General features: G+C 40.0%; 2 protein-coding genes across 2 annotated transcripts in view; one reads left to right on the top strand and one right to left on the bottom strand.

The window, feature by feature from the left end:
• The first annotated feature begins 12,494 nt into the window (after positions 1-12,494).
• On the top strand, positions 12,495-16,552 carry FAM237A (family with sequence similarity 237 member A). The gene is made up of 2 exons (XM_033111656.1): positions 12,495-12,906; positions 16,413-16,552. Exons 1-2 carry the CDS (start codon positions 12,495-12,497, stop codon positions 16,550-16,552), a joined length of 552 nt encoding a protein of 183 aa, XP_032967547.1.
• A 2,989-nt stretch (positions 16,553-19,541) lies between these two features.
• Positions 19,542-26,935, bottom strand: part of DYTN (dystrotelin) — a 56,262-nt gene continuing 48,868 nt past the window's right edge. The window contains exon 12 of the mRNA XM_033112340.1: positions 19,542-19,645. Coding sequence (XP_032968231.1) covers positions 19,542-19,645 — 104 coding nt within the window. The remainder of the gene's footprint in view (positions 19,646-26,935) is intronic.

Here is a 26,935-nt window from a genome sequence, read left to right as displayed (position 1 = left end):
TCTCTCATTGCACCCAGTAGAAGACATGCTTTGAAATAGCAGGTATTCTGTCATCTCAACAATCTACCTTCTGCTCAGGAAGATGCTGTGGATGGATCCTCACATTTCACTGTCCCCACCTCACTACAGAGAAGGAGAACACAGCTAAGACTTGTGGTTAAAGAAAACAGAGTGACTGTCATCCCAACAGGGACTGGAGTTCAGGGCTGGGTGTGATATAGTTCTGGTTTTTCTACTTGTTTTATTAGCACGAGTTAAATGCCTAGGTGCTCTAATACTAGACATTCTAAATAACCGAGAAATTCTACCATCGTTGGTGAGTGAGTTTTTGTATCATTTGATTTATGTGAGGAATGTAGAACATTCACGGAAGGTCATTATCTTGAAGACCTTCCATAGATGGTAAGGATGCTTTTTTTTTTTCTTTACTTGAAATTTAAGTAAACAGGATGGGATTAATCATAACCCTCGGTTTTTGACATACCCTATCATTAGTCTCTAGCCTTTTGTATGCATGTATATATTTATTTACTTACCTATTTATTTGTTCAAAATCCTATAATAAATATTTATAAATCTTCCAGCCAGTGCAATAATTAAACATTGATAGTAACTAACATTGTCTATGTGAAATCCCTCCATCTTGTCCATTGGGCTCCTCCCTCCCAATGTAATTGCTACCTAGATTCTTGTAATAATAATTTCATTGTCATTTGGAAACATGCATAGTTATATTCTTTTACATATTCCTAATAAATGCATTATTTGGTTTTAGCTATTTTTAACTTTATAAAAAGGGTATTGATATTTCGTATATAATCTTTTGGGACACATGTTTTCCTTCTCAATATTATATTTATAGAGCCATCCATGGTGTTCCTGCTAGCTGTACTTCATTCATTTTAACTGCTGTGAAATAGTCTGTGAACATACACATTGTGTGAACATACTATAATTTATATATTTATTGCCTACTATTTGTGCATTTGAATTGTTTCTGAGTATTTGCTATGTGAATAGTGTCACTGTAAACATTCTTTTACATATTTATTAGTGTACAAGTATCAGAATTTCTTTGGTGTTTATACTGAGGAGTGTAATTGCTTACTCATGGGGTATGCTAATGTTTAACTCCTTCCCACAGTGATTATATTGCCTTTAATTTTTTTTCTTTTTTTTGACTGTAGCCTCTATTCGGACTTTATTAACAGTTTGGGTTTTACAACACTCGGTAGGGAAAGTGTTCCCCAGCCAGACATAACTTATTAACACAAAGCCTGTTTAAACATTCCAAATCTCAATCCCATCAACAACCTTTATGTTCTCTCAATCTAATTGTAAGGCACCCAGGGCTTCAGAGCAATGGATTTTGGTTCCACAGTTCATGGGGCTCCTATAGGAAGAACTATAGAAACTTCTCTTCTCCACCCCCTGAGTAATTTCTCCACCACTCTGATTCAAAGGCTTTGGGTCCCCAGTGAGGGGGGTTGAGTCAAGGGACCTTGGCCTTTTTGTCAATCTCGGTCTCGGTTCATCTCTCTAACCATTGCTCGAAGCAGTTGCAGTTTAGATTTCTCATTATAATCTCTGAATTTTGACTTTTAAAATGTCTCCAAACCAGGGTAAATAAAGACTTGTTTAGAGATCCTTAATTCTGGGGGACCAGCGTGGGTTGTGGAGTCCTTTTGGCCTGCACCGCCTTTGGTAGTACTGTACGAGGTATGATCACAAAGTATGGTGAATGTTTAAATAAAAAAGATTACAGTAAAAGGCACATTGCTATTAATCCCTTCAGAATACTCCCCCGCGCTTTGAACACACTTATGCCATTGTTCTTGTCCCTTTCTGAAGCAGTTCTGGAAGTCCTCTGTCGTGAGTGTCTTTAGTTGTGCTGTTGTGGCCATATGTGGCCAAATATGTGGCCATATTTGAGTTTTGTGCTCCACTGGGTTTCTGTGGCTTCTTTATTGTACTCCAGAGTTCTCTCAGAACTATTTTCTTCGATAAGTAGTTGTTAAATCATTTTTTTCCCGGAGGTACAAGTGCAGGGACCTCCCAGTCCACCAATCTTACTAACGTCATGCTACTAAATGTTTTTCATTGTTTTTAGAAATAAAGGTGGTCCATGGGGAACAGGAATTTTTACATGCTACTGACTTTAGTTGGGATGCTTTCACGGAGCTAAACTCAATTAGGACAAGCTAGGACCCAAGGCAAACTAACCTGTTTCTGCTTTTTCCAAAGGCAATGATGACTATCGTGATATTGAAATTTGGATGAGTAGGCTCAGAGGACAGAAATTTCAGACACTGATGAAAGGTAGAGGGATTTCTTTCTTCTGACAGAAAAAGATAAACTCCTGAGCTCTGATCTGTTTAGACTGGAGTCGACCCATTGAAGGTGTTTGGAAATGTCTGTCAGTTTGGCAAGATTTGGATCCCAGACCTTTCTCAGCACCTGTGGATGTGTCAGCCATCACACTGAAGATCATGGCCAGCCATGCCCCCTCCCCCAGGGAGGAGGTACTGAAGTAGACTGCTGGGGTGATCCTCCCCAGTAAGGCACATCGTTGTACAAATGATCTATGTCATAGGGAACGGAGGCCCAAGGAGGATCAGAGACCCCCCAGACACATCTGCTGGAGGTCATGAGGCTGAGAATCCCATGATGCATTCCACACAGAGGCACCTGCCCCACCAGGTTGTTCAGTACCAGAAGGCTTAGGTGCTTCGTGGTCATTAGCATCCTAAGTGCTGGAACTCATGGGACGAGTATGTAGAAGTTACAGGTAAAGGGTTCTCTTCCTTCACTGAAATGATCTGGTTTGGTGCTTCTAGTGACAGACTTGGCCGAGTTTGTAGCTGCCGCTTCCTCCTTTTGATGCGTTGGTTCTTGAACCAAGTCTTTAATACTAACTCATCAAGATGAGTAGCTGAAGTAAGTGCTGTCGTGGTAACCCAATGTGGGTACATGGTTTTTTCGAATGTATCTTTCAGTATTGTAAGCTGTTCTGGACTAAAGGTGATCCAGTACCAGCTAGTAGACCCTGGCTTTCCTGCCATAATATCTTTTAGAAGTAGAATGATCCTATCAGCTGTGTGTGTTTCTGAGCACCTGAATTTGGTCTGTGTGCTTTTAATTCTTGATTTCAATAATTTGCTAAACTCCAGGACTTTTAGACATTTATTTAGTTAATGAATTATTGCCACAAATCATAGAATAATAAATTAGTAAAGCAGAAAAAATTTGAGATTATCTAATTGAACCTATTTCATTTACAGAGAACATTGGTGCACAGGAGAGATAAAATTATTTGCTCCAAGTCCTGGAAACAAGAGGTTTTCAGATGCACCCCCAAGTAGTATCTTCTGATTCTCATATATGCAATGTTTAGTGAATAATAATAAAACTTCCATTGTTAAGATAAAGAAATTAAGAATATGAAAAGGTAAACAGTGAAGGAGTTACCCCAACTTAGGGTTAAAATTGAATTTATTCAATGCATAGTTTTTTCCATCACCTCACATTCGAAGCCTCGTGACTTCGTGGATTACTTCTCCAAAAGCCATTCCCAGCTCTCTGGACAAAGTACTTCACTGCCTCCCACTGCAGCTCTTTCCCCCAGACTTCTTGCATCTATAAATGACCATGTGACCTAGTTGTAGCCCGTAAATTTAAGCCTTCGTCCACAGCTGGACATTATAGAAATGCTTTTACTTTCTTGATGAAAAAGTAACAGATGTGGCTAAAGCAGGAACAACCTTTCTCCCTACTTCCTTCCTTGAAAGTGGATTGATGTCTGGAGCTGTGACTCCAAGGGAAGGTTAAGGGAATCATAGAAACATAGGACCTGATATCCTCAGGTCGCTGAACTAACATCAGCAGTCTCTTGTCTCCAGACTTCTTACTAGGAAAGGAAAAAAACAAACGAAACCCTTTTTATTTAGGCTGCTGTGGCCAGGTTTTCTTCTACTTGTAGCTTAATGAATCCCTGGCTAATACATCATGTTTCAAAGATGATCTCAAACTAGATTTGGAGTGTTTCTTATTTTCCAATGACTACAAATTAAAATCTTGTCATTGAATGGGAAAAGTTTTTCTTCCTCAGGGAAAAATCATTTTATACTTTCATTAAAAAAATTAGGCACTGGATAAAGAAAAGTAAAACACTAAAAATAACTTAATTTCTTTGTCCAGACATGAGAAAGAAATGTTATCAATGCAAAGTTGATTAGTGGCACTCACTACTCCAGTTCAGGTTCAAAATGAGACTCCTCAAAAAATAAATTCAACCAACAACATAGATTAAGAAATTGTTATATGCATGTTGGGCTCTAAAGCTGAGAGTGGTCAGATATCATTCCTACTCTGAAGGAGCTCACAGTCTAGTTGGGGTTGGGAGTGGGAAGGTGAGGAGAGACAGATAAGCCTACTGCCTAACAATTGGAATATAGTAAGTGCTTAATGAAAGCATGGACAAAATTGTGTAGGAATCTAGAACAGAGCAGAGAACCCCCTTCGGTGTGCATAAGTCAAGGGAGTTTCTCATCCCAGGAGGCCTGCTCATACTCTATTTTATTCCTTTCAATGTACAGGTGTCTGTCCTTATTTATACTTTCACAGGTGTTTTCCTCTTGGCAGAAATCCATGATTGTCCCTGGACCCTGGCTTTTTGAGCTGTGAATCCCTCTGCTTCTCCTACATGGGTTGAAGTAGAGATTTTATGCTGTTTTGTGCTACTCCATCATAACTGAAGCCTTAGAAAAAAGGAACTATTGCTAAAATCTTAGACCTTTGTCATTGTAGCCTTGGTATGCAAATCAAACTGAAAACAAATCTCTGTGTTGCAGTCTCCTTTGGAAATGAGTAGCCCCCAAAACAGGACAATTCTGACAGCCAGTCCTTATAATGGTTACTCTTGAAATGTTAGGGTTATTGTAAGAGATAAACTCAACTCCTGACAAAGCCGTAAGAATTTGTATGGGCTTTGCAACCTACTGGAAAGAATGAGCCAAAGATGGATGTCCCTTGAGAAGTACCTTAGAAAGAAACCACCACTATAACTATTGTCACAATTACAGTATCATCGCCGGTACAAGCAGGAAACATATGAACTATTCCTGTATCCCTGAGTAACTTTCTTTTTCCGCACATTTTAGAGTCACTGTCCAATATCATCTGACGACTTCACTGCAGTTTGTTCTTAGGAATTTGATGACACTTAATGACTCATACACTTAACCCCATGGGCATTCCAGGAAATTGTCCTTGTTTATTGCCATCTTCAAATGATAGAAAAGCATAATAGAATGAGAGAAAGTAATTATTTTTACTATCTGATCCTAAATGTTAAAGAAGCACCCTATTCTTAAAGGCTGTCCCCATTATTTGCAAATTAATGCTCTGCTGAAGATGCAAACTATCTATATAATTGCCCTCGAATTTCATTAAAATTAATCAGAAGTCCTTTTTAATGGCTTTGAGAATTGCTTCAAGTGGCAAAAATCAGAAAAGCTACCCACAGGGCACATTCAGCTAATTGCGACTTACTTCTCAACTAGTCATTCTTTCACCCTGGGCTGCAACCACATAAAACTGAAACAACTCTTGGGATGACAAATGCCAGTCAAACCAGTTATTTAGTGTCGTGTAATTTTAAATGACCATTGGTTTCCTGAATAGTTTTTAGCAAGTCAGAATGATGTGATGGACCAATTCCAGATATAACTTGGTCAAATTATTCCCTCTGTGAGCTGGAGCTTCATGTGCTCCCTCCCAGTTTGTACTGGGCGCAAGTAGAGGAATAAGGATGGACTCCATTGGTAAGAGAATATAGTGATAGTGCAAACACACTATTTAGAGCAGATAAACAACAGTGAATAAAGCTTTTTGGAAACAGAACCATGTTCTAATTCTTACCAGCTAAGTGACCCAAGAAAAAAATCCATTAACGTAACAGCAAAATGAGAGAAAGAGAAGGATGGAATGTGTTTTGCTTAGGACCACATGAGACCATGTATATGAAAATGATCTTTTTAAAAATGTAGGTGCTGACCAAATGTTCATCATTGTTATAGTCTGTGGAAATGAAACCACAGGATAGGATATCAAATTAAGCATTCTTATATGTCCCAGAGAATATAAAGTATTTCATTCTGATGATTTGGTGGTAGCTTTCTTTTTATCTAAATGTGTTAAGGTCCGGAATTGTCCCCCTCAGACAGACAGAGAACCCGCACAATAATGCAAGTCACACAGCGAGGTTTATTTCCAGCCGGCTGGGGTCCGAGTCTCTGCCCGACGCAGCGGGTTTTAACAAGGACCCCAAACACTTAAAGCCAAGGGGTTATATAGCATTTTCAAGGCTTTCCATAGCTTCTGAGAGTACTAGATAAACTTACAGGACTTACATAGCTTCAAAGAGTATAAGATTTACTACAGGACAAGGAGACCAGGAATATAAGATAAGCTGCAGGACTTCTAGTCTCCATGCTGCAACTGCCCACATCCTGGAATTTTATAATTATGTTGTTTCAGGCTAGGGGCTGTTAACCCTGACCTAAAGATAGCAGTTCACATGCTAACAGTCTCTTACAAATGCAAGAATTAGGATGCCATTTCCCTCTTGCAATTATTAAGCCGATAGTAATATTCAGATAAAAGATATACATTCCTTTCCTAGAAACTCTGCAAATTCCCTGATAACCAAGGAATACTAAATATATGATATAACAGAGTATGCAGTCATTAGGGTCTTCTAAATAAAAATATTAAATAAGATGACCACTTTTCAAGTGCAAGTTGATAAATTGTACTTACGCAAACTATTTAATCAGGGCATTGTTTTTCAGTGTAGCACTACAAAAGTTTTACTGACTGTCAAAATTTCCAGTCCCAAATAATTATATTGAAAAGAAAAAACAAACAAACAAAAAAAGCATGTAAGCAGATACTAGCTTTTTTTTTTTTTTTTTTTTTTAAGTATTTTTAAAGTCTTTATTGCCGTCGGCAAGGGATGTTTTAGGCCATCTGGATGTATCACAATGCCACACACCCTCAGGTTCTGTAAAGCAGGGGAGACCATTTCAATTAATTATCTTTAGACTTACAGGAAAGGTGGAGCTCACCTACAGTGGCCTGTACCTTCACCGTGTAGCAGCCACTCATTTCAGCGGTTGTACTCAGAATTCAGAGCTGCTCCACCACTAAAATCTGAAACATAAATATCCCTCTCCCAAACTTGAACCTCTCTGCCTTTCAGTACTCTTTTTACTCCTCTTGCACCTGTTTTTTCCCCCTTCAATGAGACCTCCAGTTTTCCTCCATTTCCTCCCCGTCTTTCATCTTTCTATACCCAGTTTCCTCTCTTTTTCTAACCTGCTTATACGCTTGATTCCTTTGTGTCCTTCTCTTTCATCAGCATTTACCAACTTAGCTCAAACACTGCAATGATGTATCAATGACCGTTCTTTTCTCCTACATTTAGTCAGATGAGTACTGCAGGAGAAAAAGAATAACTAGAATTTATCAAGTACTTGCTACATACAGCAGCATTCTAAGTGTTTTCCATGTATGATCTCAATTTATGCTCACCAGCCATAAGGGAGATTTTTGCCCATTTTACTGGCAAGAAAACTGTTTTACACAGGTTGTGTGATTTGCCTACCATATTACATCAGATCGAATATTAAAGACAGGGGCCTTCGGCATTTCCTCACTTTCCATTTCTGCCTCAGCCCACCACTTCACCTCCCCCAACGCTCAGTTGAAATTGATCTTAATAAGCAACTTGGTGACCTCCTGTTTTTAGATCCAATGGAAAAATTTTTGTCTTCATTTCATTGATCCTTCTTTTCTGAATCTGAGTAATATGGTTGATATCTTACCTCTTTGTGAAAATCTCTCTCATTGGCTTCCAAGGCACCAAGTTTTCCTGGTTCCTCTTAACTCTCTGTTTCTTAATCATATAAATGTTTACATTTCCCAGTTGCTATTCTACTATTGTACTCACTTTACATACTTTCCCTGAGGGTTTTAAAATACTGGCTATATGTACATCTAAATCCCAAATCTAGACTTCTTTCCTTTGCACTGTATCCCAAGTATTTATCTTTAGTCCCCACCTTTTGCTTTCCTGTTCAGCATCTCCATTTGGATGTCAGTCCTCTCAAACTTAACAACTTTAAAAGCAATTTCTTGATTTCCCTTTCCTAAAACTACTCCTCAAAACATTTTTTCTCTCTTAGCTGATGGTAATTCCCAATTTACAGTGGCTTAGCCCCCAAATTTGGAGTCACCTTCAATTTCTCTTTTTCTTGCACCCTACATGCGGCTCATCAATAGTCCTGTCCTTTCTGCCATCAAAATATGTTCAGAATCTGATCAATTTCACTGACTCCCCAGCTACCACTCTCATGTAAACCACCAATGTATTACATCTGGATTATTGTACCAGCTCCTAACTGGACTCCTTACCTCTCTCTGCCTTTGTTCCCCTCTAGTCTGTTCTCTACTGAGCAGCCAGGATGGATTTTTGACCACCTCTCTGACCTCATCTCCTAGCGCTGTACCTGGAATACACTCTTCTCTATGCTTCCCCAATGCCCAATGGAGCATTTTTTTTCAATGTATATGCGTGATTCACTCTTTCACTGTAATAGGTCTTTATTCAAATAAACCTATCAGGAAGGACTTCCCAGTGTCCCATATAAAATTCCATCATCCTTTCTAATCCTGCTTTACTTTTTCTTGATGATTTTTTGTTTTTTCTTGTCACACTTGACACATTACATATATATTTTTCTTGGGCTTCAGAAGGATAGGTAAACTCTCATTGTTGACTCATGCATATCACTATGTTTATTTAATTAGCTATTTATGTGTTTGTTTTTGATACATAGCTGTAACTTCACAATTCAACCCAGAAACTAGAAACACAAATTATTATCCATATATATAACTTTAAAAATAAAATATAAACTTTATTTCCCCGCCCCCAGTAGAATGTCATTTCCATGAGTGCAGGGACTTTGCTTTTATTCCTTCTGTATACACAACATCTAGAAGAGTGCCTGGCACACGGCACTTGAAAATAAAGTAAGCAATGCCTGTTTATATTCCGAGGTTTTCAAGGGGAATGTAACTATCAACGTGTCCCAAACCCCCACGTGGGGGAATTAAATCCCCACATCCCTACCTCCGTTCTCCCTTCTCTCTCTACACCCCTTTCCTTGAATTTGCTCCCCAGAAGCACAGATTTGCTTTGAGTGCTTCTTCCATGCCTTTGCCCATGCTGGCTTCTCTGCCTAGAGGAGACCATCCCCTCCCTTTTGGCCTCGTGACACCTGTGTAAATCCTTCTTCAAGAGGTTCACCAGTCACTTCCTCAAAGATGTCGGCTCTGTCCCCGCCTGGCCCTTTCCCTTCCCGTGCCTCTGGACTCTCCCAGGCCAATCTCTATCCTTGTGCTCACATTCTCTTTCTCTAATGACATTCTCCAAGAGGCTGACGACGTCAAGAAATCCTTGAAGCAAGTCCAAGACTTCACCTATGATCTTCTCCCACATCATTAGGGTGCAATTAGAAGCAGGCATTATGCCCAGTTCACAGAGTGAGAAACTGAGGTACACTCCATCCAGTTTCAGAGCAGGAGAACAATCCCGGGACTCTTCAGGGATCCTCTCCAGATCTCTTTCTTCCTATTACTTGGGAAGGGGGTGGCTTCTCCATATTTTCCGTAAACCTTGCTATAAGCCTGGGTTCCCCCCTGTGCCCCTCTGGAAGGTAACCATGGATACTATTGAGCTGGCACAAAAGCGTTCAGTTGTTGTAGACTACAAGTGGTTTTCAGGACGCTTAGAGGGTTTGGAGGAGAGGGGTAAACCCTGGAAACACTTGCAAAGGCCGGGCCTCGCCTCAGGCCCCTGGGCTGGGTATATTTCATTCGGGGCGGAGCTAATGGTCAGCGGAACCCCAAAGGGGTGACAGGGCTCTAGCCCCGACTCCGATACTAACCAGCTGTGAGTTGGGGATCAAAGGCAATCCCAAGCAGTTCCTCTTCTCGGAAAGCGGGGACCCCCGCTGTGACTGTGGAGCGGTGAGCTGACGCAACGGACGCCAGCAATAACCGGGGTGCTGAGTGATCCAGGCCCCAGAGTCTGGAGATGAGGAGTCTCCCGTCCCAAGTCAGGGGGCGCTTCCAGTAGGGCCACGGCCCTCCTCATGTCCTTGCCCCACGGGTGTTTTTCTCCTTACAGCCAGGTCCACAGGCAAGCAGGAGAAAGTCACTCACACCCAGGACGTCTCCGGGAAGCACCTTGTTTCCTCGCAGCCCTTACTGACCGCTAGGAGGGTGCCCCCGTGCCTTCTGCGACCGTAAAGGTCCCGGGACTTCCCTCACATTTCTTTATTCTCAGACAAGGCACGCCTGGACAGTGGGCATCTGGGGAGTCCCGCTCGCTCCCAGACCTGCGCCGGGCTGCACCCCAACTCCCCGTTCCCGCCCGCAGCGTGCCGCCTGCCGCGGTGGGCGCTCAGAGGCTCCCTTCGGCAGGGCGGAGGGTGGGTGTGGGCCAGGGTCCAGGAGGGTGCGTGTGGCTAAGCCGCTCATTTACTGAAGAGAGGGGAGGGCGGGGCGGGGAGGGTGCGGGCGATGGCTGGGGGGCGAGAGGTGGCTGCAGGTTCCCGGCGCTTTGACGTAGGTTTGCAGAGGCGCGGGACACTCCCACTGCTTAAAAAGAGGCCCCGGTAGCTTTCAGGACACTGAAGCTGGGGACCTTCATTCGCTTGGGAGCAGCCTGAGCATTTTCTCTCCACACACTCCAGGGAGTCCAGATTGGGTGAGCAGGTAAGTGCGGAGGGGCGCCCTTCTGCCGCCTGCGAGTACAGGCGTAGAGTAAGGGGGCTAGTGGGGCACAAAGGACGCAGGGTCCCTGGCAGCTCTGGCCCGAGGTGTGAGAGGCGCTGCAACCAGGTACGGGGTCTAGACGCGCCGAGCTCAGCGCGGGCTCAGAGCGGGCCTCGTCGAGGGATGAGGAACTTCCAAGCCCCAGGCAGACTCTCCCGAGAGAAGGGACCCTACGCGAGCCACTGTGAGCGCCGTGGAGCGAGGCGACAGGGACCGGGACGACGCTAACTTCAGTAAGCTGGACAGCGTCCCGCCCCCGGTCTTACACTTAGCACGGACATCTCGGACTTGTCCTCTATGAAAAATCAACGTTTGGGGCCCCTCAATTTGGATATTTTAGTTCAGAAGAGGACATATTGAATATAAGTTTGTTCAGGGAGATATCCTGTGTACCTGATCTGAAATACAGAGAAAAATTTTTTGAATAACTTTGTATCTCAACGTGCTTTTTCAAAACAGGAAAATACATGTTCAGACAGTTTCTGAAATACTGTCTTTAGAGTGCCTCAATATGTGTTGTTGCTATGCAGGAATGAAAGATTCCTCTTGTGATGTTATCATTAAATGTTTGAGTATAGACATATTCCCATGAGCTGTGCTCTGCTTGCCTTTATGGTACTAAGACATCTAAAAGGTTTGGAAATATAAAATGACGCTGTGAGCTGGATATGCCCTCCTGCTTTCTTTTTACGTTAGAGGTGTTTCGGTATAATATACATTTTGTGTAGTCTGTGAAGAATCAGATAACCTTTTTCTTCTGGGAAAATTTAGGTTATTCTTTTAAGGACATCATTGCTCATTGCCCTTGTTTGAAGTGTAACATAATATTTCAAAGTGATATATGGATACCTTGATTTTATTGCAACAGGCTTTGATAGCCAGAAAAGTTGAATGAAAGGCAAATGATTTTTGTTCATATTCTTGAGATTTATAGCAAGAAGAGAGAAGTGAGAAAATGTCATGCTTATAAAAGTTATATCAGAATTGTAGAGCATTTTAGGTGTTTGTAAAGTGTCTATTGATTCTACTCTAATTGGTTAAATATATATCCCTTGATTCACATACTTTTTAAGCACATTATCTGTGTTTATTTTTATTTACATTTTATAATTCTTATACCTTTTTTTAAAAATTAAAATCACCTTGGATAAGAAAGCATCCAAGAGTCAAATATATTCAAATTCTTAAATGCATGAGTCCTTTATTAAGATAGCTAAGTTCAATTACAATATAGAATAATTAAAGCCATTAAGCAAGATTTTAAATTATCACTTAATATTCTTTTTTAAATTATATTCCTCTGTACTAGGGAAAACATGTTCACTTATTTATCTTACAAAAGAACACATTTTAGGAATAAATATTTCTTAGTATCTGTATCTTGGTTTTACACTACCTGCTGGACAATGAATCGGTTTTAGATAGAATGGGGCTTGTAGCATGGGAGGAAGGATAAGAGTTTTCCTAGAGACAGTGGTGTGTTTCTTTTGCCAGCACCAAGGTTCTTAAAGACATACTTGTTTTCTTTACTGAATGGAGCACACGCAGGGACTCATGTGACATGTTTCCATCTGTGCATTTTCAGGGCCATGGCTGACCCAGGAAACAGAGGAGGGATCTACCGCCCTTTGAGCCTCACCTGCTCCCTGCTCATTGTTGGAATGTTCTGTGTGTCGCCTGTCTTCTGTGATAGCCAGACAGACGTGCTGGCTCTTAAAAAAGCCAATCCCCAGTGCTGGGAGTCTTCCTCAGCGTTCCTCCTGAAAATGCAAAAGCCTAAAATTTCTAACACAGTTTCAGATTTCTGGGATTTTATGACCTATCTGAAGTCATCTGAGAACTCAAAGCATAAGGCACTGTTTTGGGAACTCTCCCAACGCTTCTTGGACATCTATGTGGACTGTGTTCTCTCCAAGAACCATGGCTTAGGAAAGAGGCACTTGGCTGGAAAGGAAGAGAAGATCTCAGCAGTGCATCCACAACACACAGGGAGAAAACAAGGTGGTCAATCCCTGGTCCCAAGTCTTGAAAGGGTCAATTAACTATGGATGTGCTGAACTCTGAGGAAGAGGGAAAATGGCTTTAGGGATGTCCATTGCCACATATACACCTCTCAGAGGTGACAGGAAGATAGATAGCACTTCCTTTTGTGGTTCATAGTAGCTGTTTATATCATCATATTGTCCTTATCCCCACACTTCATATGAACAGCAGCAAGGAAGAGTCAGAAAGACAAGTAAAGAAAAGCATGATTCCCAAAATACAACATAAGGCTATAAAGGGATGCCCCAAAATTAACTCTTTTTTTTTACCATTAGCCTGAACATTGGGTGTCACAACCTGTGTTTATTTGCCATGGAATTGGGAAGATGTGACTATAAGCCTTGGGAATATTCACAGCACATGTGTTCTTGACCCTTTTAAACTAAAACAAACAAAGAAACATTGTTTTCATGAAAATGGAGGGGGTCTTTGAGATGTCCTTAGTTTATGAAGTAAAGGGTAGAAAAATTTTCTGGCTTGTAAATTCATTCCTCATTGTTTTTTAAACGAATCTCAAATAAGTAATTAACTTCCAGCATGCTGAGTAACTAATGTTTCATAATTTGGAACTTCTTACAATTGTAGAGGTTTTCACTCTATATTTGTAGAGTGAAATATTTGTGGAGTAAATATTATATTCAAAAACAGTCTTCTCTGGAGGCACTAGAACAAGGGTGTCAAAACTTTTTTCAACATTTTTCACCGAGGGCCATATGCGATAAAATACACAAACAGCCGGGCCACTCACTCGAGGTGAAGTACGTATTGCCTCACCTGGTTTATTTAAGTAAACTAAATATATTTTTGGAATTTGCTGCGGGCCAATTAACAATGGATTGCGGCCGCAGTTTTGACAACCCTGATCTAGAAGAAATATCCTTTATAGAATTAGAATGAGGAATAATTAGCCCCTGTGAATAAGCTGAGAGATACATTAGCCCTATTCATATTGGTTTTTTCTTTCTTTTTTTGATGTTGTTTCAACCCATGAGCTTCCAATGGTTACAATAAGGGCCAATTGAATGGTAGTGACTCTGAGAATTACTTAAGCACCAGTGGAAAAATGAGGCATAACTAATTTTACATTTGTACATTTTATTGTGAGAATTGTTATACATTCCTATAATCTATTAAAATAGCAATTAACATTAGTAGTTTTAAATCGACCCTTATGAAGATATTGTAGAGCCTTTATATATCTAGTTTGTTTTAGCCACGGTAATTAAAAATCCTCATGATTTGCTGATCCATAAAACAAGCAATCCACTGCTATTATTTATAGATAAGTTTATTATTTTGGGAAGTGTTATTGTAACTTAAACCAATTTTCTTTCTTAGAGAAAGTATTCTTTCAGCAGCTTAGCTACTAAAGTAGAAATACAAAATGAGTATCTTTAAATGTTAGTTACCAATATTTAAAAAATATTTTGAACAGAGGCTGCCAAGACGTCAGCATCAGTAAGGACTGTATGTTTTCTTCATCTGTACTGTAGAGCCCTTTCTTCCATTCCTATCATATTGAGCTGTTGTACTGAAATGACTATCAATATTTATTTTTTGTATTTTGCACTCATTTTGAATTACTCAAATATGTGTTCAGCTGAACATGAAAAAGATTATATATAATATATACATTCTTTCTTTAAAACAGATTTTGATTTGCTTGCTTGCAATGAGGCTATCAGAATAGTCTGAGTCTGCATGTAATTTTTTGAGCATACTTCAACATGGAATTTCTATTTCCTTCTGTAAAAAAGAAGTAGGTTTACCTTCAGCTTTGGAATCCACTTTCTTCAGCTTGCTGCAGAGTTGCTATTGACCCAGCTGATCTGCAAACTTTAGCTGGAGTTCCTATGCAAGTAGCAAGAGTGAACATTTCACTTTATCGGAGTTATTTTAATGTTTGACATAAACAATTGTTTGCAGACCAGGAAACAAGACTTTCCCTTTGGTTTCTATAATTATAGTCAAAGAGGGTCTTGGGTCAAGAAGACACCATGTCTAAAAGTGAAATGGTTGCAGGAACATCGAGATTTCATCTCAAGAGGCTCGATGAAATCTCTAGTGGCTCAACTGGTCTCTGGATGTGCCTGCACAAATTCGTCACAAAGTTTTTTTTTGTTTTGTTTTTTTCCTGGTCTTTGGGGGATTAATATGCTACCTGGTTGGGATGGGGGTGAGGGTGAAGAGGTGTTTGTCTCTATTGTTATGGAAATCACATCATCAGAGCAGAGGGAAAGAACTAGAACAAGTGCCTACGTAATATGCAAAAAGTTCTGTTATTTTTATCTCTTCACATTAAATACACTTGAGAAATGTTGCTATAAACCATGCTTTGTTAAAAATATAAAGCTTCTATATAATTTTGTACGCTAATATATTTGTTACTGTTGAGTCAACAAATATAGAAGCAAGAGATATCAAACAGCTATGTAATTGAACAAGTTAATTAACTTATTTAGTCCTCAGTTTCTTCAACTGAAAGAGAGGGACATGGAAAGAACTGAATGACCATAAAGTCTCTTCAGGTTTTCCATTCGAATGTTCTGTGAGTCTATAAAAAGAAATGTACAAAAGGCATGTATTTAATTATGGAAAGAATCTGGGAGAGATTTACCCAGAGGACAGCGTACCAAGCTGGATGATGGATGACCTGGACACTGTGGTTTCTTATAACAATGACAAGCAGGAACAGAGGAATTCCAGAAGTGAGAATTCCAAAAAAATCTAAGGGCTAGAGATATCACCATTTGAGAAGACTCAAAATATCATTGCTATTTAGTCTAGAAAAATATGGGCTAACAACTGAATGCTGAAATATCTGGAAGGTGTGCAGAGGGTGTACCGGGTTTAACCACTACATTATGTTGGATTATGTGAAGGGAGAGAAGGACAGGAGGGAGGGCAGGGGGGGAGAGAGAGAGAGAGAGAGAGAAATTAATTGATTTAGGAAAAAGAGTAGGCTGGTAATAAACAGAAAATAACAGAGTTGAGGTTAACTCATGGAATAGTAAAGGCTTCAATACAAATGAAGGGATTTTGAAGTAAATCATTGTATGTGTCAAAAATAATGGCCTCTTCCTTCAACAAATATTGCTCTGAGAGGAATGAAAAACCTGCCTGTCTGAGCCTGGCAGTTTGCATGTTCTAGAAAAATCTTTGGGTGGTTTAAAGTTTTTTTCTTTATATTTTTATATTAAAAATTATAATCATTTTTACTTTTTTAATCAAGAGAAATATATCTTAATACATAATAACAAAGAAATGTATTACAATTTACTTAATTTATATTATATAACTAAACTGCATAGGACAGATAACACACCTCTGTAATAAATTTATACAGAATTTTGATCGCAGTGGCAGAAACAGCAAACTTCCTTTTAAAAACCAATATGTTGATATTTAATTAACCTAAAAATAATTTGGTGACTTAATTATTTGTTCCTTTTCTCTACTTTCAGGTGCATATTCTCAGCAACTAAGAATCCCTTCTGGGAAGAAGAAAGAGTTGATTGAAAATTTGCTAAGCATGCATCTGCACAGGAGTGAGCCTAAGTTCGCTGGGAAAGTGACCAGTGGCCTGGAAAAAAAGAGAAAATAAATCTAACCTCAGAGCTAACTCACATCTTGTAATTTAAATATATATCTATATATATAAATTTTTTCTTGTCTCCTGATCATTTATTTACTTGAAATGGGGGAATATCAAGTGATAAATATTAAGCCACATTCAGAGTACTTAGTTTCATTCTTTTAGGCTGCTAGCGTGTTCTTCAAATGGTGACATTACTGCCAGATCATCCCATTGTCTGAAAGAGTTAAAATAGCTTCCGAAGATGAATCTGAGGGCTACTCAGATTCTTTGTATGCATTTGGATCATTTGTTTTGGGATGCTTGACATTGTTAATGAACTAGAGTGCCATACAGTTAACGTGACAACATTGCATGACTTCCAAGCCATTAAACACTGGATAGCTTATGCACAAGCATATAAGGGACTATATTTGTTAGTTACCAGTTACTGATGGTCTGTAATACCTGAATCTTGTTTGAAAGAATATTTTTGAATATTTTGAACAGAATGAAGCAAAAAACAAAACAAAACAAAAAAACAGGTGAATAAGGTATTCTAATAGAAGCAAAATTAATAAAAGCTCTGGATCCCAAGTAATGTTATTGAAGTCTCTTTATTTCAATATTTAATATTATTAATATAATCCAAACTCTTATAAAATAGCAGTAAGTATGAATTATTTCCCAAAGAGCATATTTTCTGTTTGATTACATATTAAAACTTTATAATTGGTTACATTTTGCATTGAAAAGCAAGCTGAAAGTAAAATGAACAGCTTTATAAGAAAATAACCATTTAAATGTTTTCCCTCAAAATGACCAGGCCTGAATAAGGTTCATAGCAGAGAAGTCCAATTAGCAAATTTACTTGAGTTCCAGACACACTGCTATTTTTATCTCTAATTATTCTCATCTCTCAATCATGATGACTGTTATAACCAGTGATTGACAACCAGTCTGAATTTCAGAAATGTTAGCAATCCACTTGCTTTTACCGGGTCTAAAGAAAGCCTCAGGAAATGTTTTCACTAAGCGTTAGGGCCCTCCATAAGCTAAAAATCTTATGTAAAGTGTGTTATTAAAGACAGCTGCACCTGAGGATTAGCCAAGTCCTTCAATATGGGAAACATCTGGGGAAGGACTGGGAAGGGCCTAGCCTCAGCTTTTCTTGGATAGGAGGACATTCAAAGCTTCCACTCTGACTACCATTTCTGCATGCGCTTATGGTTTTGCTTTCATGCTACTCTCTCTAATGTTTTTCATCATATTCTCAAAAATGGCCACATAAACTCTTTACCTCTTATAAATCATTGAAAAAATGCCACTCTTACTATGCTTACAATGCCTGCCTCTTGTTTCTCCCTCACCTTGGTACTACACATCGGGGGCTGCCAAATTTTTCTGTAAAGGGTCAGATAGTAAATATCATGTGCTTTATAGGCTATCTGGTCTTTGTCGCAACCAATCAATTCTGCCTCTGTAGAATGAAACCAACGGTGGACAATAGGTACATAAATTAGCATGGCTGTGTTCCAATTCAATTTTGTTGATGGACCGTGAAATTTGAATCCATATCATTTTCAGGTGTCACAAAATGTTATTCTTCATTTGATTTTTTCAATTATTAAAAATAAATGTAATAACCACTCTTAGCTCACAGCCTCTACAAAACAGGCAGTGGGCAGGATTTAGCTTGTAGCTTGCTGACCAGTGTCTAGGGCATGCTTATCAAACTTGTAAGGAACAAGCTGGGATGAAGTAAGAAGGAGAATGAGTAACAAAACCAAAATCAAAAATTTGTGATAGGCTGAAAAGCAAATTCAAAAATATTAGGATGAGCTTGAACAGGGACAACCTAGTCCTAATCCTATCCAATTGGACATCATTTCACTCTGAACACAGTGCTAGAAATCATAGATCATATAAATAAAAATCCAAAGTCTCTCTAAATGGAACATAGACTGCACATCAAGATAATAGGTAAAACAATGTGAAAACATAACAATATTTATGGAGAGAGTACAGAGCAGTAGTGAGAGTAAAAGCCCAGGAACTGGGTTCAAGTCTCAAATTCATCAAGTAGAAGCCAAATGGCGTTAGACAAGTTACTGACCCCCTTTGTGCTTCAGTTTTCTCATAAAATGAGATAAGTACCTGCTATGTTTGTTGTGAAGATTAAATGAGTCAGTACCTGTAAGGTGCTTAGAAACTAAGTGCTCTAACAGTCAAAATATGTTAGCTATTACTTCAGATGTTAAGTTAAGCCTCTCTCTCCTACATACAAAGGAGGCACACAGGTACTTTGGCCAAACTCATTGGATTCAAGGTTTTAGTGAGAAATGTTCATGTTTTCAAAATAAATTTATGTTGAGATAATTTTGATTCAGATACAGTTATAAGAAATAATACAGAGACATCCTGTATATGCTTCATCCAGTTTCCCTCAATGGTAATGCCTTGCATAACTGGGATACGGTAATACAACCAGAAAATTGACATTGGTAGAATCCACAGAGTTTATTCAGCTTATGCTAGTACTGCATGCACTCACGTGTGTGTGTGTGTGTGTAAGGAACAAGCTGAACTCACGTGTGTGTGTGTTTCTGTGTAGTTTTTTGTAAGCCTATTTCTCCAGCAGGAGAATCCAGATAGAAAATTAGACCATCAATTCAGTAATTTAAATAACATGGAAGACAGTTACATGAATTCATGTGGATGACACATTTGAATATTACTATTAATACTAACATACTCAAAGTCAGAATGGCCCACTGCTGGAAACTCAGCACATCTGGATTTGCCTCGGCCTCTTCTTTCCATTTCCCTCTACCACCCCTCACTCCCAAGGCTTCTCTCTGAAGAACTAAGACACATGAGTAGGGAGATTGAAAAATAAAACTTCTCTTCACGCTTCACACCAGACTTTTAAGAAGATAGAAGGTGTAATTCTTTTTGTACAGATTTTGAAAATACATTTCATCATCAACCCCAGGGGCCTTTGAGACTGGATTCCTTTTCACTTCGAGTTGGGCAAGGTGATTTGTTCAACAAGGGCAGAGAAGGCCCTGCACATTCGCTCAGCTCCATGATACAGGTCCGTGCTTTCTGAAGATTGCGAGTCTGAAATCAACAAACAGGAGAGTCCTTCAGAGAAAATACCTGTAGGTTTCCAACCTGATCTTAATAAAGCTCTAGGACAGGGAAGAAATAGAATCCATCTCTTCTCAGTCCCTCATGACAATGCCCTTTCTCTAAGCTAGCTAGCAGATGAGATGACCATTATTTACCAGGAGCAATGACTAATCCAACCAGGTTGTTGGTTCTTTTTTTTCAAAAAGATTTTTATTAAAAATATAGCTAACATAAAATATTATATGAGTTTCAGGTGTACACAATAGTTGTTCAACATTAATATACCTAAAGAAGTGATCATTATAAGTCCAGCAACAATCTGACCTCATACTATGCTAGCACAATATTAGTGACTATATTCCCCATGCTGTACGTTACATTCCCGTGACTCACTTGCTCCATACCTGGAGATTTAAACTTCTTATTTGCTTCACCTTTCCCTCCCACCTTTTTAAATTTTTCAATTACAGCTAACATTCGATATTATTTTGTATTAATTTCAGGTGTATAGCATAGTAGTTAGATATTTGTATAATTTAAAAAGTGATTCCCCCTGACTAGTACCCACCTGGCACTATACATAATTATTACCATATTATTCACTATATTCTCTATGCTTTACTTGACATCCCAATGACTATTTTGTAACTACCAATTTGTACTTCTTAATCCCTTCCCCTTTTTCACCCTGTTCCCCAACGCCCCTCCCCTCTACCACCCCAATAAATCTAGTACCCATCTGACACCATACATAGTTATTACAGTATTATTGATTATATTCCTTCTGCTATATCCTACATCCCCATGACTACTTTGTAACAACCAATTTGTATTTCTTAATCCCTTCTGCCTTTTTACCCACCACCTCAATCCCTCCTGCCCCCCAATCTGGCAACCATCAAAATGTTCTCTGTATCTATGAGTATATTTCTGTCTTGTTTATTTTTTTGTTCTTTAGATTCCACATATAAGTAAAATCACATTGCATCTGTCTTTCTCCGTCTGACATACTCCACGCAGCACAATACCCTCCAGATCCATCCATGCTGCTGCGGATGGAAAGAACCCATTCCCATCTATGGGTAGGCAATATTCCACTGTATATGTACACCACCTCCTCTTTATCCATTCATCCATCAACAGACACTCAGGCTGCCTCCACATCTTGGCTATTGTAAATAATGCTGCAAGGAACATAGATACACACATCCTTTAGAAGTAGCATTTTGGATTTCTTCAGATAAATACCCAGAAGTGGGATTACTGGATCCTTCTTTGTCTCTTGTTATAGCCTTTGCATTAAAGTCTGTTTTGTCTGGTATAAGTATTGCTACCCCAGTTTCTTTTATTTTTCTCCATTTCCATTTTCATGAAATATCTTTTGCCATCCCTTTACTTTCAGTCTGTATGTGTCTTTCAATCTGAAGTGGGTCTCTTGTAGGCAGCTTATATAAGGGTTTTGTTTTCTTATCCATTTAGTCACCTGATGTTTTTGATCAGAGCATTAATCCATTTACATTGAAAGTAATTGTTGATAGATATGTACTTGTTGTCATTTTATTATTCATATATTTTTTTTCTTCTTAAAGAAGCCTCTCTAACATTACTTGTAATACTGGTTTGGTGGTGATGAACTCCTTTAGCTTTTTCTTGTCTGGGAAGCTATTTATCTGTCCTTCAATTTCAAATGATAGTTTAGCTGGGTAAAGTATTCACGGTTGTAGATCCTTGTTTTTCATCAATTTAAATATTTCCTGCCAATCCCTTCTGGCCTGCAAAATTTCTGTTGAGAAATCAGCTGACAATCTTATGGGAGTTTCCTTATAAGTTACCAGTTGACTTTCTTTTGCTGCTTTTAGGATTCTCTCTTTGTCTTTAACCTTTACCATTTTAATTATAATGTGTCTTGGTATAGTCCTGTTTGAGTTCATCTTGTTTGGGACTCAGCACTTCCTGGACTTGTATGTCTATTTCTTTCACAAGGTTCAGAACGTTTTCAGTCATTATTTCTTCAAATAGGTTCTCAATCCCTTGCTTCCTCTCTGCTCCATCTGGTACCCCTATGATGTGAATGTTGTTATGCTTGATGTTGTCCCAGAGGTCTCTTAAACTATCCTCATTTTTTTTTTTAATTCTTTTTTTTCCTTTCACTGTTCTGATCAGGTGTTTTCTAGTACCTTGTCTTCCAAATTGTTGATTCTATTCACTACTTCACCTAGTCTGATGGTGATTCCGTCTAGTGCATTCTTCATTTCAGTTATTGTATTCTTCACTTCTGACTGGTTCTTTTTTATGATTTCTATGTCCTTTTTAAAATATTTTGATTGGGGAATACTGGGGGACAATGTGTTTCTCCAGGACCCATCAGCTCCAAGTCGTTGTCTTCAATCTAGTTGTGGAGGGCGCAGCTCACTGGCCCATGTGGGAATCAAACCGGTCACCCTGTTGTTCAGAGCTCACTCTCTAAGCAACTGAGCCATCCGGCAGCCCCTCTATGTCCTTTTTTATGCTTACTATCCATTTGCTGTGTTCTCACTAGGTTCCTTGAGCATCTTTATAACCACTGTTTCGAACTCTGTCTCTGATAGGTTGCTTGCCTCCATTTCATTTAGTTCTTTTTCTAGAGTTTTCTCCTGTTCTTTCATTTGGGACATATTTCTTTTTTCCTCATTTCGGCTCCTCTCTTTGTTTCTTATGTATTAGGTATATCTGCTACATCTCTTGCTGGGTGGCTGTGGGGACAGAACCAGGAGTGCAGTTTCCAGGCTCTCGCCCTCACGTGGAAAGGTACTCACTCGGGTAGTAAATGGCCATCAACTGTGATTGGATGGCCTTCAGCTGTGGCTAGTTGGCCGTCAGCTGTACCCAGTGAGCCATTGGCCTCTCATATAACTGCTTTGGCTATGCTAGCAGAAAAATGGGGGCTAGCAAGAAGATGGTGGCTGAGCTAGCAAGAGCAGATTGCAGGTAGCAAGGGGAGTCAGTCAGTTGGCAGAAAAGTGGACAGCAAGTCGCACGTTGTGTGAATCCAGCCTCCAGTGAGACTATAGTGGTGTGACTCCCCTACCTATGGCCCTGTGGGTGTTCTTTTTTGGCCTCACCATATCCTGTGTTCTTAAGTGGGGAGCGGGACCAGAGACCCCGCATGATACCCTGCACGACAGTGGCCTTATGTAGTAGGAGCCCTGTAGGGCCCTGGCCCAGTCTCCCTGTTCACCTGAGCCAGGTGCTCCAGCAGTATCTCTTGTGAGGGTTGTGTGTGCACTCCTGTTATATTTGAGCTTTGATTGCTATTGACATGTCAGTGGGTGGAAATGACCCTCAGGCTGATTGGCTGTGGGATTTGGCCATGTCCACAGCTTTTGGGCTGCTGTGCCCGGGGCATACCACATGGAGCGGGATTTGCCCCAGCAGGCTCTGGTGCCTGTTGAGACTGCCCTTTGGTTGTGCCAATTGTGGGGCTAATTCAGTGGTGCTCTGCTCTGGTCTGAAGCCAACCTCTAAAAATGTTCATTCTAGGGTCTCTTGGGAGGGGCTCCGGTGCACGTCTAGGTCAGCCACTGCCTGTGACTGGTCAGGGACTACCTGGTTGGACCTACAGAGTGACCCACAGTTGGTCACGGCCTGTGGGAGACCTGGAGACATGTGGGAGAGACCATGTTGTGAACTGAGGATGGCTGCCACCAGTACTGGGCCTGTGGTAGCTCTGCAAAATGCCAGGACACACTGAGGCCTGCTGCCACCTGCTGCTCGTTACTGGCTCTGGTAAGGTTCAGCTGCTGATAAAGCCTCCCATGGTACAGAGTCAACAGGGTGGAGCTGTGGAGCTCACCAATTAGATTCAGATTTGGCTGTAAGTGTAGGGGGCAGGCTTAACACAGGAGAGATGGAACCCACCTGCCGGCTGCAGGGGAGAAGGACTCCACACAGGGAAAATGTCAACTGTCCTCCAGGCTTCTCTGCAAGGCCACACTCCTCAGTCTGCCCCCCGTTTGTCTTTGACACCCCTCGAGTCACTGTCCCTCTGCCGGAGCCAAGGGTGAGTACCTATGAGCGTGTGAATCTGTGTGTGGACCCTTTAAGAGGATGGCTGGGTTTCCTGAAGTCTTCTATCCCACCAAGATGGTCAGAATCCCCACTGTCTTTCATAGCCAGATGTTGTGGGGACTCCTTATTTCAGCACCAGTACTCCTGGCTGGGGAACCTGCTGTGAGGCTAGGGTTTCTTGCTTCTCCACTGGGAACCTCCGTGGCTGAGATAGCCTTCCCAATTTTCATCCACCACATGGAGGTTTGGGGCTGCCCTGTTTCTTGTCTCCACCCCTCCTATCAGTTTCAACACGGCTTCTTTATATCGTTAGTTACAAAACTTCAGCCAGACTTCAGATGGTTCTCCAGGTTGATTGTTGTATAATTTAGTTGTTATTTTGATGTGTTCACAGGATGAGGCAGGCACAGTGTTTAGCCACTCCACCATCTTGGATCGTTCTCAAGTTGTTGGTTCTTAAAGGGCATTTTAAGATGACTCCAAGTACAAATTTGAGTAGCCAGAAAGCCCACTCTAGAGCAGTGGTTTCCAAACTCTAGTGTGTATCAGAATCACCTGGAGAGTGTTAAAAGAGATTGCTAGATCCCACCCATGTTTTGACTCAGTATACAATGATGGTTAATTTTACGTATCAACTTGATTGGAGTCTGATGCCCAGAGATTTGGTCCAACATTATTCCAGGTGTGTCTGAAGGTTATTTCTGGATTTGAATTGTTAGACTGAGTAAAGCAGATTGCTTTCCCTAAATGTGGATGGACCTCATCCAATCAATTGAAAGCCTGATTACAACAAGGTATGAGTAAGAGAATTCCTTCTGCCTGACTGCCTTCCAATTTGGACATTAGTTTTCTTCTGTCTTCAGATTCAAAATGAAACACCAGCTCTTCCTAAATCTTGAGCCTATCAGCTTTTGCACTGAACTACTACCATTCATTGACCTTTCTGTGTTTCCAGCTTGCTGACTACATATAGATATATAGATAGTTATAGATAGCATGTCAAGTAAGTTCCCAGGTGATATTGATGCTGCTGGTTTAGGCACCACACATTGAGAACATCTGCTCTATAGCTATTGATTAATGGTTTGAGTGGTCCCCTATGACCTCTGTAATAGGGATTGTGCTGTAGAAAGATCTATAATTTGGCAGTTATCAACTAAAAGTTTGATATGCATAATTTTTACCCTAAGAGTTCAATTTCTAGGAATTGATCCTATAAACATACACATGAGTGCAAAGATATATGTTATAAAGACACTAACCAAAACAGTTTTGTGATAATAAAAAATTGAAAGTAATTTAATTATACATCAGTAAATAAATTATGGTGTATATATACTGTGGGGTATTATGCCACATTTTAAAAATGACATTGCTCAATGCCTAAGATATATTGTCAAGTGAAAAAACAAAAGTACGTACAATCTAACTTTTGTTGAGAAAGTAAAGACATACATATATGCAGAGAAAAAAAATTGAAGGAAAACTCACTAAACTGTTAATAGTGGATACCTCTGCAGAATAGTAGGCAAGGAATGAAGCATATGATAAAGAATTAATTAAAAAAAATTTTGCTCTTAAGCATTTTAATTTTACAATGAACATGTCATATAATACTGTTTGTGTAATTAATAAAAAAATAAGGTCACAGGCAATGAAAACATAGAAAGTCTTATTTTGCTAGCTATACACTTTAGTTAGATGATTTATATTGTAGCTCCAAGTGTGCTATTTTCTGTTGAACCATGGAGGAAAGTTTTCATGCCTTTTTTCCTCTATCTATTGTCTAAAACTGCTCCAGAATGACAAGGACTTTGAATAAATAGTATTTTGTTGCCTGAATAAAAAACCCTGGCCAGAGGCAAACTTATTTTAGGATATTCTGTTTCTCAGCCCACATGATAAACATTTAAAATATAGCAATAAATAAAGAGGGAAGCATTAATCCATTTCATACATGGGAGTTTTCTCATTGTTTGGTTGTTTTCTTTTTAAGCTCTAGTACCTTGAAATTTTAAAAATAGCTTAAGATATACACCAAGCACCTACTGTGTTGTTTGGCATTTACTTGAAATTCAGCACATAGGTGGAGGCCTAATGAGATGTTAAATAGAAATACCTGTGAAATCAACATTCTGAAGGATATTACAATGGGAAAATAATGCACTTGAATGTTATTACAAATCTATCTGATCTCTGAATGAATCAAGGGTATAGGAGAAGGCTATCAGAATGATGGATTTAGAAGTTTAAAAGTATTAGGTCATATAGTCTATGATTACTTTTCTGTGCAACTGAAATACTGAATCTGTGTCTTCCTTACAACAATAATTAATTAAGCAAACCAATAGTATTGAATATCTACTCTGTTCATCTAGTCTGCTGGTCATTCCTTCCAGTGCATTCTTCATTTCAGTTACTGTATTCTTCACTTCTGACTGGTTCTTTTTTACCAGTCTCTTACGGTTTCTATGTCCTGTCTTATGCTTGCTATCTGTTTTTGAAGTTCTCACTAAGTTCCTTGAACATCCTTATAACCATTGTTTTAAACTCTGTATCTGGTAAGTTGTTTGCCTTTATTTTGCTTAGCTGTTTTGCTGGAGTTTTTTCCTGTTTTTTCATTTGGGATATATTTGTTTGTTTCCTCATTTGGGCTGCCTCTCTGTGTCTGTTTCTATGTATTAGGTAGGGCTGCTATGTCTCCCAGTCTTGCTGGGTGGCCTTATGTAATAGGGGTCCTGTGGGGTCCAGGGGCACAGTCTCCCTGGTCAACTGCTCTGGGTGCTCCAGGAGTGTCCCTTGTGTGGTTTGTGTGTGCCCTCCTGTTGTAGTTGAGCCTTGATTGCTGTTGGCATGTCAGTGGGTGGGATTGACCCTCAGGTTGATTGGTCGTGGGGTTTGGCCATGTCCACAGCTTATGAGCTGCTGTACATGGGGCTTACCCTACGGAGCAGGATTTGCATCAGTGGGCTCTGGTACCTATTGTGACTGCCTTTTGGTTGGGCTACTTGTGGGGTTAATTGGGTGGTGCTTTGCTGTGGTCTGAAGCCAACCTCCAAGTACATTGGTTCTGAGTCCTCTTTGGAGGGTTCCGGTGCAGGCCCAGTCACTGCCTGTGACTGACCGGGGAGTGTCACGGGGAGTATCTAGTAGGCGCTACAAAGTGATCCACGGTTGGTCACTGCCAGTCCTGTACCTGGAGGCATGTGGGAGAGGCCACACTGCGAACTG

The sequence above is a fragment of the Rhinolophus ferrumequinum genome, chromosome 8, assembly GCF_004115265.2.
Source record: "Rhinolophus ferrumequinum isolate MPI-CBG mRhiFer1 chromosome 8, mRhiFer1_v1.p, whole genome shotgun sequence".
In the NCBI taxonomy this organism is placed as follows: domain Eukaryota; kingdom Metazoa; phylum Chordata; class Mammalia; order Chiroptera; family Rhinolophidae; genus Rhinolophus; species Rhinolophus ferrumequinum.
This window is presented reverse-complemented; position numbering and strand designations above follow the sequence as displayed.

Excerpts from the sequence above, each read along its gene's own strand:
- FAM237A (XM_033111656.1), top strand. The coding sequence starts at position 12,495 with ATGGCTGACCCAGGAAACAGAGGAGGGATCTACCGCCCTTTGAGCCTC. Across the intron at positions 12,907-16,412 it reads ACACACAGGGAGAAAACAAG|GTGCATATTCTCAGCAACTA; the intron begins GTGGTCAATCCC and ends CTCTACTTTCAG.